At 44.3% G+C, this 12,971-nt stretch overlaps 1 protein-coding gene across 3 annotated transcripts in view; it reads right to left on the bottom strand.

The window, feature by feature from the left end:
• The window catches only part of PHACTR1 (phosphatase and actin regulator 1), a 451,342-nt gene extending 441,538 nt beyond the window's left edge, over nt 1-9,804 (bottom strand). Inside the window, exons 1-3 of one of the 3 annotated variants that reach the window (XM_053250895.1) lie at nt 9,399-9,804; nt 8,372-8,470; nt 7,257-7,393 (exon numbers count right to left, since the gene is read on the bottom strand). In XM_053250895.1, the coding sequence (XP_053106870.1) occupies nt 7,257-7,335 (79 nt within the window). In that variant the 5' untranslated portion in view covers nt 7,336-7,393; nt 8,372-8,470; nt 9,399-9,804. Of the gene's footprint in view, nt 1-7,256; nt 7,394-8,371; nt 8,471-8,495; nt 8,668-9,398 lie in introns of those variants that run through there. The other 2 variants (XM_053250898.1, XM_053250896.1) reach the window with 2 other exon arrangements.
• Nucleotides 9,805-12,971: the final 3,167 nt, after the last annotated feature.

The raw sequence follows: 12,971 nt of genomic DNA, 5'->3' as shown, positions 1-12,971 counted from the left end.
GAGGGCACTTTCCAGAGTAGCTGCTCATTAGCAGCAAAATGCCTCCATTCGGGCAAGTCACATTCGGGCCCTAAACAGCAGGGGGAGCAGTCCCACAGCAACTAACAACGCAAAAAAAACAGCAACTTTTTCACACCGGATATATGACCTCCTTCCTCTGTATCGTGATTAAATTTGCAACAAGGCATTGGAAATGTGAACGGCACCCTGCTGTCTGCTTAGGGACTGCAGTGCCCTGACACAGGAAGTGTGGAAGCACACTTCTGAGATTCGTCCTGACCCTATTGTAGGGTCTAGTCTGGAAAGCGCCCAGCTGAGCATCCATGGCCATCAGAGGACCCAGCTGGCTAGGCTAACCCCATAACCACCCAGTTATCAGTGGCAACGGTAACATAAATTAACTGAGACTCATGCTGCCACTGCACCCAACACCCCCATCTGAAAATGGGAGTGCCCTTCAGAGGTTCTTGCTTCATCACAGGGATGCTCCCATTGGCCACTTGAGAGGAGAGACTCAGTGAGGTAACTCCTTCCCCTTCCCATCAGCCAATAGGCTGTCTCCCTTGCAATTATGTCAGAAAGCTTGGGATGGGCACAAGGGCCCAACGCACACAGGAGCGGCTCTAGCATAACTAGTTTTGGGGAGTGAAAGGGTGACAAAGAACAGTATTGGAGAGTGAGGATTTTGCTATACAGGAAATACTTATAGAGGTAAGGTAGTTAATGTTGTTCATTTATTTACCTTTTTAAGGAAGCGCTTGACATTTTCAAGCTTATTCAAAAAATGGGCCAGATTCCTTTAAGAAAATGCTGTCTGTCTGGATAGAAGATTTTGGCCAAATCTTCTAGTCTACTTTCCAGGCTAGTTTCCTCTTCGTGTCCAAGACCATGTGGCAGGAAAGACTGTCGTGGGGAGAGAGGTCAGGACCAGATCAGCAGAAATCTGCAGAAATCTGAATGACCCTGCAAACGTCATCTTACCCAGCCCAGTTCCTGGCCAGGAAGGAAGCGAAGGGGTTAGTCTGGTTCCTGGGAGGCTGGAGGAGTCTCCTACCTATACGGCTTCACTGGTTTCTGCTGCTTGTTCTGGGGTTGAGTAAGTAAGTGAATGAGGCTCCTTTAAACAATGAAGGTCTTTTAAAATAATTAATTCAGGCTATAGGGTCATAACATACTATGACTACATTGTCTCACACTTTTCTGTAAAGTCCCTGTCTGGTGGGTGGGGGAGCAAAAGGGGAAGCAGGGATTTTTATTTGTGGGGGGAGCACCTACTACCCCTTGGGGTAATCCCTTCAGGTATTTGCTTCGGGGTCTCCAGGAACCTGGCACCGGCACTGGTGGCCACAGATCCGTTTGAGAAGTTCACAAGCATGACATGGAAGCAATAGCCCTTCTGTTAGGCAATGGGGCTGTACATCTTCAGAAAGAAAAACCAATTCCAGCTGTTCATACCTTCATAGGTGTGGTAAGACAAAAGTATTTCAAAGTTCAACCTAAACCTAGACTTTGGTGATACCAAACCTTGAGGCTATTCACACGATGGGGCGAAATCGGGCTAGCAGAGGCTAGCCCGATTTCACCCCATCGTGTGAACCACCGGGCTCGGCTGCGGGCCCGGTGGTTCCTAGGCGGGTAACCCGCCTAACTACCCCTGCCCTAAAACCAGGTTTGCAGAGTGAGTGCTCCGCAAACCTGGTTTTAAAGATCGTGAGTAGCCATGGCATGGCTCCGCACCATGGTTACTCACAAGTAGACCCCTGGAGGGGAGGCAAAAAGCCACCTCCCGGCTCTGGGTGTCTCCCCAGTATGCCCTGCGTGCTCGCACAGGGCATACTAGAGCTTCCAGGGGCCGCACGGCCCCCAAGCTCCCTAGCCCCCGCTGGCTCCGTCACGGAGCCGGCAATCGTGTGGGCAGGCGATCCGGCCGCCCAGGGCTCCCGCTCTGCTCGTGTGTGGGGAGAGCAGGCTTAGCCCGCTCTCCCCACTCACCCTTCCAAACCGGGTCTCACTGTTCATGAGACCCAGCTCCAAGTGCTACTGGGCCATCCATGTGCCTGTACTTCTGCAAAGCTTAGATCATTTCTCCCCTTATAAGATTCCTGCTATTTCTGACAGAAGCTAACCACCTGAACATGCATTAAAACTTCTGTGAATCTATAACAATATGCAAGTCCACTTTATCTTTGGTCCCCATCAGTATTAGATAGGGACCCACTGTTTCCAAATTACCTCTCAAAACCTGGAAATCATTCTGGATAGAGTAAGTAACGTGGCTTCCAGATAGGTGAAAGCTGCACATGGGAGTAGCAGGCTCCTGTTTCATGTAGGCAAGGGGAAGTTTCTCAGCACTCTCAAACTGCTCTAATATTGAGATACTGCAATGCTTATTTTAAACCAATTTATCAGTTGACTAATTGGTTTAAAACAAGTAGTTTAACTGATGAAGAACACCTTATTCAGTCACAGTAGACATTCACACATATCAAGAAGCCGAAGATGCAAACAGTTTCATTCACTGTGCCACCTGCTGGTGCAAAGAGAGATGGAAAGAGCCGAAAAAATACACCAGGGAGAAAGCCAGTGAAATCAGAAGGGTATCTATTTATATTAATCTAGTTTCACCTAAATATTTCCCTGTTAAGACTGCCTCACCCTTTAACCACTTTAGGACTGAATATGCATTTAAAACAGTGACTGGTTAATAGCAGTGACTGCATCTGGGATTTTGGTTCAGTTTTGCCAAGAAAATGGGCATTTACAAAGTTAACATTCTGTTCAGATTAAGGGTGCTAATCCTCTAGGATTAGCCTGGAATCTCCAAGAATTGACATAAATCTCCAGGTCACTACTGAAAACAGTCCTGGAGAATTTAATGCCTTGATATTTTAAGAATACTGGAGACAAAATCCCTAGGAATAGCTTCAGTCAGAGCTGGCAAACCTAGCTGAAATAGTTGTTTGGTTCACACATACCCATGTTCTTAACCAGCTCCTCTTTTGATTAGTGCTATATCTGATTATTTCTATATGTAGCAGAATGAAGTGGCCGAGTCCAGAGGTGATAAAGTGGACTTTCACTTCAAACTGTGTCTGGTAGGGAATACCATTTTGGAATGCTCCTGCATGTAAAACAAACGGAGTACATGAAGAAAATTTGCAGAGCAGGGCGAAGATTCTAATCCAGCTACTCCCTGATGTTTTACTATTTGCAGGCAGGCAGTTTGTTTTTTTAGACAGAGGAACATTAAAAAATATTCTCCTTCATCTGCAGTCTGAAGTAATAGTCTGTTCCAACACAAGAGTGCGCTACCACATCCGCTGTATAGAGGATCACTAATACAATACTAGTAACAATCATCATCTCCTACACGCTTCAACACTAGGTGCGTTGTTGGGTGACGTGCATCCACTCCTGAATGTCAGAGCCATTTAGAACAACCTTATTTGCTCTGCACTGCTGGCATGAGGATAAAATAATTGGCTTATGATCAGGGCTGAGTCTAAACCATTAGACCCCATCTCCCATTCCATTCATGAGCTTAATTTTATTAGATATAGAAGTCGTTCACATGATCACAAGAGGGTGGGCTGTGGGGAAGGCAGGAGCCTACCTGCCTTCTCCCAGATGACCATTTGCCCATCAGGGCTCCACCACCTGTGTGCCCATGAGTGGCGTGGTGACGAGCCCAGCAGCAATCGGGGTGAAGCGAGCCAGGGCCTCTAGACATTCCACAATGCACCATGTGAGAAGCGTGGTGCATGGGGAAGCCCCACCCTGCCTGGCCACTCCTTCCCTCCAGCTCTATGATAAAGATGGCTGCCAGCAGCCTGGGAACCACTGCCAGCAGCGTGGTGCCCCAGACAACCAGAGAGTGAGGTAGGAGGTGCACGCTTGTCCTCCTACCTCACTTTAGACCTGGGTAGCCAATTAGGGCTACCCAGGGGAGGAGTGGCGGGATTGGGAGCAATCCCGGGGCCCCAGACAACCAGCCCGATCTGGGCTCGCCCTGTCCTACCCAAGTAGGGCTGGTCGTGAGAAGAATTCTCATATAATTCTACAAGTTTTTGATTGAAATGGTCAGCCAAAATGTTTAGGAAATATGGGTCAGCTCATGTCTTTTCTAGCAGCAGAATTTCAAAAAGACCAGTATTGCTCCAACAGGCCAATTTGTAGTCATTCACATAGGAGAGTGAATGTTGAAAGGGCTTACTGTCAGAATAACTCTATATGTGCATGAAATGATTTGCTTTATACACAGTTTGTCATATCTCTGCCGGTGCTATGTAGTGATTAGAGTGTTGGACTAGGACCTGAGAGATCTTGATTCAAATCCCCATGCAACCATGAAGCTCACTAGAAGACCCCGGACTTCTCTCTCAGCCTAACCCACCGCACACGGTGGGTGTAACCCAGATATAATGTACTGAGCTCCTTGGAGGAAGGGTGAGCTATATAAATCTTAATAATAATACTTTTTAACCACACTTGCAGTCTACACAGTGAGAAAACACAAGTTCTGCAAATTATCTGAGCTGAGAAAAATAACCCCGCATTACAGTTGTTTCTGTGGCTTGGTTTTATTACAAAATTAACTAGCAGCAGCATAATAAAAATCTTCTAATAAAATATTATCACAAAATAAATACTAACCATCACAAAGTGTTGTGCTCCTCTTTTCCCAAAATGTGAGGAGATGAGAGGGGATGTTAATATCACTACTTTGAAGAACACAGATGGAAAAGGGATAGTTTGGATTTTCAATTAATCTATGAAAGGTTTTTGCAGCTTCCTCTGAAGCACATGGAGGAGCCCACATGGAACACAGAGCAACAGAGGACAATTCTCTTCCTCCCACCCCCATCTGTAGAAGCTTCCTTCCTGGGGCAAACAGCAGCCATGGGGAGAGAAGGCTAATTTGGTTCAAGATTGCTGCATGACCAAATCGTTACAGTCCTAGAGATTAAGCCTAATCTGTGATCCCAATCCATTCCCAATTCACAGCTGCTATTTAAAGTTAGGAAACACACACACACACACACACACACACCAACCACATGGCCAAACTATACATCTAATGTAATGTATAGTGTGGTCCTGCACAGTGGGTGGAAAATGCTAACAGATTTATCAGATGCCATTTGGGGTGGAGAGGGTGGCTCCATCGGGGGTGAGGAGGAAGTCTAGGAGGAAGCCCAGATACACTAAGCATTTGTGGAGGGGTTCAAAGATGAGACACTGCTTTGGGGGCATAGATTCTTGAGGCACAGCCTTCCCCGCTACCTTCCCCATGCCATCTTACAATGCAGTCTCTCCACTTCCAGCAATTATGCTGAAAGACCACAGAAATGCAATAGGAAATTTTTCATATGTCATCTGATCTGCTTTACAATAAAACAAAATCGTTAAGATTTAAACCATCAATAAAATGAGACTGCTTTGTTATAAACAGCCCATTTGGCATCTCATCCAAGCCTTGATGTTGTTGGTATCCCCAGATGCTTTTGCTGTTGGGTGGATTTTACCCTGAGGTCCAATTCTAAATCTGATGGCTAATGCAAGGTTTCAGGAAAAAGCATGTTCAGTAAGTGCAGGAAGCGATCATGCCTTTCTGCAGAAGTATAAATGGAACTGGAACATCTGCCAGAGATGCTGCCCTTATCACAACCTCCTTTTCCATGAGCTCAGGGGCACCTGAATCTTTTTTCAAAGCCCTCTTCAAAGGCTGAAGCCTATTGAAGACTCCCTTCTCAGTCCAATGATAAAAACCTGACACCTGAACAGTAGCATTATGAACACACACCAAGGGCATTTTCAGATTTCCCCTCTGTGGTTTACAGTTTCACACACTGTTCTGTAGGAACAATGGGGCTTAGAGCAGGACTTGACAAATCCCAGGTGCCAGGGAACCATGGTGCCTAGAAATTTAACCCTGGGACCTAGCCTAGATATTCAGAGGTCAAGTTATTTACTAAAATATTTATTTGTTCCAGGCAGCCCTGTTTCTGTTCTAAGTATGTTACTTATAAAGGGTCTAAAGAGAAGTCCATTGACCTCCACCCACCCCCATGCCCATCACTAAATCCGGTGATTTTGTCACGTGTTGATTGTTTGGCTCCTAATTAAAAATAAACATCAAGGCCTAACTTAGGTTCCATGAGATTTTATTTATTCGTTTGTTTGTTTGATTGATTGATTTCAATACCTCCCTTCCAAAAATGGCTCAGAGCAGTTTACACAGAGAAATAACAAATAAATAAGATGGATCCCTGTCCCCAAAGGGTTCACAAGCTAAAAGAAATATAAGATAGACACCAGCGACAGTAACTGGAGGTACTGTGCTGGGGGTGGATATGGCCAGTTACTCTCCCCCTGCTAAATAAAGAGAATCACCACGTTAAAAGGTGCCTCTTTGACAAGTTAGCAGAGGTCAGATATGAAGTTGAGACTTCCTTGCTCTGATCTTTTGCACCTTTTAAAAAGGTTAGTGTGTGGGGTGGGGGATCACATCAAGGCCACAGAGCTGGAGGAAGGAGGCTAACCATACAAATACCTGCACAATTCCTCCCATAAGGCCAACAGCAGCTTTGTGTGTCTGGTGGTATGAGCATGGTGCGTGTGGATTTTGGTCAGGAAAACAGTTCAGAGGGGGAAGGGTTAAGCCTCCTCTCCACCAGCTCTGCAGCCCTGATCCAATACCCCTCCTCAACACCGTTTAGCCTGTAAAAATGTGTGTGAGAGACCTGGTCATGGATCTCCCAGCATCACACTTAGTTTGGATCTTACTCTCCACCAGGTATGTGGAGGATTGAAGCCACACATATATTAGTCTTGCCCTTGGGCTAGGACAGGTAAACAGCTGCAGTTTCTATCCACTGGTGGCCTTCCTTTTGGTTCTCCCGATGTCTGCTTCTCCCCCCCACCCCAGTGAGGAGTGGGTGGGGGGACAGGCCATTAACCAGCTGGTTGAACCTGCCAACAGCTTTCAGAGTTCTCCCTTGCCCACATATGCATTACCAAAATCCATTGCTGCATGTAGCAAGTGCTGTGTTTTTAAAAAACAATTCCCTAGCTAAGGCACACTAAATAGTCTTACCATACTTGTCTCTAGTTCTTAGGTCCTACTAGAGAAAGAAGTTTGCATTTGTCCCTCTTGCCTCTGCCACCAGAAGGCAACACAGCCATTACCTTGTGTATGTTGCAATACTCTTTTTTTTATTATTTAAAGAAAAAGTTACCATTTCAAATCACATTACCTTGGGCTCCTTGACTGTAAAACAGTCGGTAGGCTGCGTCGACATCTAACAAGTAGTCCATCTTGAAGGGACCATCCATCTTGGAAAGATTTTGCTGCCAATTCAACTTTTCCCCTCAAAGTGATGTAGTCAGTTTCCTGAGAAAAGTGGAGGAGGGGAGAAAAACCTAAATATTAAACAGACTGAACATTTCTATTGCAATATTTAAGCCCCTCCCCCCCGCCTGCCCGCAATTTAGAGGAATGAGATTTTTGTAACTAATTATTTTACTAATTCACAGTTGCTTTCACATTACGGTATTTCCCCCCACAATGAGCTACCAAACATCTAAATAATTAAAGCAATGCAAGCAGGGTTTTGATGTGTGCCATGGGGGAGGGGGCTCTAGCACACTCTTTTAAAGAACCTGTTGCATCGAACCTTCCCCTTAAGACTGTAGAATTGTGTCTGTATTGTGCTGATCACCCTAGATCAGCCTAGCAGTCCCTCAGTACTATTGCAGTACAAATGCCAATACATGATAGTTCTATGACAAACATAAGAAAGATTTTCTCCTGGTCCCGGCAGTATGAGATTATGTTGCGCTAGAGATGAGTCAGTGACAGTCCACAATGGTGGGGGTGGGGGGGAGAGGCAGCAGGAAGGATTAACATGACTTCACATCATCTGCTTTTAAAAGACTGGAGAAGAAGGTTATCATTACCATCTTGTCAGTGTAAGCTTTTGGTGCTAGCATCTTCTTGAACTCCTGTACAGTAAACACACACTAGCATGCAATGCTGCTCATGCAGTATACATTTGGCATGCATTATCAGTGATCCTAGATCTGTCTTACCTTTCACTGCTTCCCAAGTTTCCTTTCCCTTTAGGCAGTAACATAGTATACTTAGGACCCACATTCTCCAAATATTCTAGACATATTGGGATTTTACTGCATGTTTGCAGTAATGTTTGAAAATATTTGAAATGTTTTGGAGGAAGACTAATTAAACCTATTATGCTTGATTTTAAAGGGATGGTTCCCTCTTTGCTAGCACTTACTGAATTATTTTAAAGTGTCTTCCTCAATAAGCCCCTATCTTGCTTATTATTTATAGTCCCCCAAACATAAATACCTCTTCTTCTTGGTCAGTTAGCATGAAACCATTTCCATATTAGCAAGCATATCATAATGGAAAACTTCTCCAGATCTTCCGGGTGGTTTTCTGCAGCACCTAGAGAACACAGAATAATACTTACTGCAAACAATATCAAGAGCAACACAGCAGTGGCAAAAGGTTCAGTCGTTTCCAGTGCAGTTTCTTGATCGGACTAGATGTCCCCCAGTATAAGCAAATAATTTTGATGGTATGATTGGAACTCAGATGAATAATGTATAACATTGACTGGACTTCTTTTATCTGATACCAGAACGGCCAAGTGATGTTACTAAGCAACAGATGGTGACACTACCCTCTTCACTACACCCACTCACCCTCTCCTCTAGATGAACAGACCACCAGCTCTCATTGAACTTTTTCAAGATTTGTTTTTCAGATATTCATATTATGAATGTGTTTTTTTAATTCTTTACCCCAATCTCTCTCTTTTCCACCTTTGCCTGTGCTCAGAATTGCCAAAAGCATGCTGCAATGTTTAACCCAAACTACACTGTCTTGCCTAATCATTTACTTTTATTTAACCAGCCTGCACCCTCTTTTGACTATTTCCCACTAGAGTAATGGTGCTATAAACTTATCTCACAGTAAAATACAACATGATGAATAATGCAATGAAATGCTTCAGTGACCAACTTGTTCTTATCAAGAGCAAATGTTGGTTCGTGTAGGCTATATTTGCTCCCCCCCCCGCCCCACAACACACACCTCATCCCACTTGCTTAGTACCGTACAGAAAGGTATGTGCTCAATGTTTCAGCAATATCCCACTGAGTGCACAGGCTAAGCCACTTGCATCATAAAAGATTCCTCTAGATCTTGGAAAGAGAAGTATTAAGCTCTTCCAGAGTATTTACAAAGAATCTCTGTGTGACAAAATGGATTTCATAAAGCTTATCTAACAAAATGCATCCAAATAAGTATCACGTAGATTCCGTAAAAAGGAAATATATATACGCTTGCTTTATAGAAGAGAGTTACTTACCAGTATTACGGCCCTCCTTGCATCCTACTGTAGATCATGAAGCAAAGCTGAGTAGTGTTAAAAATGCCTCTAAATCCTAGCAACTCACTGTCATTTCCTTCTCAAAATAAAGAGTTGAGGAGAAAAATCTAATCAGCCTGCTGTATCTTGTGATAAATTGAAACCACTTTGCACAGATCTGAGAAAAGCCCCCCCCCCCTTCAGAACACATTAGCCTGCTACTTAAAGAAAACTGAAAAAAGGCTTTGTTTTACTGGTTTATCTGTTCCCTTCCTGCTACCCCCTCAGTTTCATTTGCATTTAAAATTATTCCTGTCTTCTCCACTGCTCTGCAAAAGGTGTGGAGTATTTTCTAATCACGACAAAATGTGCTGTGTGGTTTGGAGCAACCCCACTTCTCTTCTGAGCCAGAAAACATGGTGAGTAATTATAATTGGTAGCTATTTTCTAGAATGAAATGCAGAGTGGTTCTTTCTCTTTCTCTCACTAATGCAGTTTCTGATTTTCTCTTTCTCCCTTTGGAAGTGCATGGCAACACAATTGCTCAGGCAAAGCGTCAATTAGGGGGGAAATCCAAAACAAAGGGTACTGTTCTGATCAGTTTTATTATCAGAATGTATACATGCAAAGGGGCCTTTAACCAAACATTTGGTTGGTTATTTCAGATCAGTGGTCCATATACCATGCAATGAAACATGGGCAGTTGGAGCACCGCACATACTGCTGTGTGTGTGTGTAAACACCACTGACAGTATTGCAGAATACAGCTGTTCTCCTCCAACTTAAAGTTTTGCAAATGCAGTTGTGTATGTCACCCTTTATTTTTAATGGGTGCTGTGCCACCCAACTGCATTTGTACAACCTTCAGTCAGAGTGGAAGGGCCCTGTTCCACAATCAGTGGTGTTTATGCATATACAGCCATGCAGGTGGTGCTCCATAGCCTCTTTGGCCGCAATGCTGCATACCGTTAGACTGCTTATATTTCACTTCAATAAGTTTAAGCACCCTAACTGTGCATGAGATTTCTACCTTTGTTAACATCCTACTGTAGCAGTTCTGAGACAGAGACTGGCACCAATAGTTGAGAGAGAGCAGATTTATTGCCAGCAATTGGTCCCAGTGGAATAAATTCCAAAGCCTGAGACCCCGTTTACACTGTGGCTTCATATTTTATACTCATAACAATTTACATACAGTGGATACAATTCTCATTAGTAAGCATCGTCATCTTAACAATTCTACCAATCAGACAATTTTCTTACTAACTATAATTAAGCAATTCTCCCCCTCCTTTTCTCTGCATCTTGCTAAACTATTTTCACTCCCCAAAACTGTGGCCTTGAGAGAGTGCTGGCCAGCAGGTTGTTATCTACAGATAGCAAAAGGGGCCCCTGTCCTCAGGCGCGTAACAATGATAGGGCAAGGGGAGACAGTTGTCTGGGGGCCCCACTGCCTGGAGGGGCACCCCAGGGGCACCTCACATGACTCCCCATTGCCCCCTGCCCAGCCCCAAGGCCCCTCAGCCACTTGCCCTCTTCGCCGTCTCTCCTGCTTGTTCTGCTGGCCCACAATCGAAGCAGCAGGCAAGCTGCAAAGAGCTCCTTTTCTCCCGCCTCTCAGCTGATCGGTGGGTGGGCGGGGCTTCCACGGAGGCCTCCGTGTAGGCCGCAGTGAAGCCTGAACTCGAGTAGGGCCCAAGCCAGCCAGGAAGGAGGAGGCAGCCAGAGTGTTCTCTGCAGCAGAAGACCCCCTGCTGCACTGCTTAACCCAGACCAGCATTTGCCAGGTAGAGCGTGAACTCCTTTTTGTGGTTACCTTTCCCGCCCCCCCCCCCCCATATATAGGGATCTGCTTGCCATAGGGCTTGGATATGGGGGGGGGAGGGACTGAGAAGTCTCTGAATATTTATTTTGAAACAGCTTGGAAAATTTGCTGACTTAAAAAAAACTATCTAAAAAGTCCTATAAGTGGCTTGTTTCATGACAGAAAATTGCAAAAACTTCTGGAACAGTATCTTATTAATTTTATTTATTCATTCATTCATTTATAAATGCACTTATGTTCAAGTTGTTTTGCAGCCCAGAAGGTCTGAGTGAGAACTGTGAAGCATGTCTTGTGCTTTTATTTTATTTTATTTTTCTTGTGTGTGAACTGCTCCCCAATAACTTGCAGGGACTTCAGGGTAAATCTGGCCAACATGTGAATGCAGCACCTCCATTCCAGAGGAGATGTGTCTTAAAGGGCTTTAAAAGCCTCCTGTGAAAAACCTCCTGGAATCAAACTTGACTGAATTTGTTCAGAATTCTGAGAAAACAAACATAGGTTCACCCTGCATGGTTGAAAGTCTCCTTTGCTAATCTGCAGCGAGGGGCCCATTTTAATAATTCATCTTTCTAGTGTGTTCTAGGCATTAAAAGTAATACAAATGTATAGTACTCAATGTATATCACTATATATTGTGACGTGTGTGTGTGTGTGTATTCAGTGAAATGTATTTGCAGGTAGCATACTTATTTTGGAATATCAGACTTAAATCCTTGGGGGCCTGGGGTGTGCGGAGGACCTGGACTTTGGGGGGGCCCATTTTAAAATCTTGTCTCTGGGCCCACTCCAACCTTGCTACGCCCCTGCCTGTCCTGCATACCAACAGGAATTTATTGTGCTGTTAACAAGTTGCAATTAGAGCGGCTTGGTTTTATGCAGACCCTTTTAACCATTTCTTGACCATAAAACTGAGTCTGCCTCACTACTGCTGACAACTTTCCCCCACTTCCTGAGAAATATGGCATCACAATAGATCAGCCATGAGAAGGGTCATGGTATATGATAGTTAGATGGATGTAAACATTTGGAAACTGGATTAGTTTTTCTTGCTTAAGAATATGTTCTCATCAATTTGAAATAGGCTTGGATCCCCCCCGCCCCCGCTTCAAATTATGCTCTTCAGAAACACCAGCATATCATTTAAGTTCCAGTCTTAAAAGCAAACATACCATTGGCCCGAACAGCATTTTCGAAGACAATTTCTTCCTAGGTATCTTGGGCCACTTAATGGTGCAGAGGAGAAATAACTTGCTTAGCAAGCAAGAGGTTGCCAGTTTGAAGCCCTGCTGGTGTTTTCCCCAGATTATGGGAAACACCTATATCGGGCAGCAGTGATATAGGAAGATGCTGAAAGGCATCATCTCATACTGCGTGGAAGATGGCAATGGTAAACCCCTCCTGTATTCTACCAAAGACAACCACAGGGCTCTGTGGTCACCAGGAGTCGACACCAATTCAACAGCACAACTTTATCTTGGGATCTACTTGCTGAAATCGGCTTTAGATAGACTGAAACAGGAACTCATATCACCTAGCCAACGGTTCCCCCCTCCCCCACCATGCAATCTTTCTGGAGGAATGAAATTGGAAAGGTTGCTCCAGAAAAATTCACAGGTGTTATTCAAGAGGTTAGGCAAAACTCAGCTGGAAAACCCATTCCTAGAATGAATTACGGATATCCCTAAAGTTTATATTTCAGAAACAAATAAACAGTTGTATAAGAATTCTATTTAGAAAGGGGGCTTTTT

This window comes from Hemicordylus capensis, chromosome 4 (assembly GCF_027244095.1).
Source record: "Hemicordylus capensis ecotype Gifberg chromosome 4, rHemCap1.1.pri, whole genome shotgun sequence".
Classification (NCBI taxonomy): Eukaryota; Metazoa; Chordata; class Lepidosauria; order Squamata; family Cordylidae; genus Hemicordylus; species Hemicordylus capensis.
The sequence above is the reverse complement of the archived record's forward strand: the minus strand, read 5'-3'. Positions and strand labels throughout refer to the sequence as shown.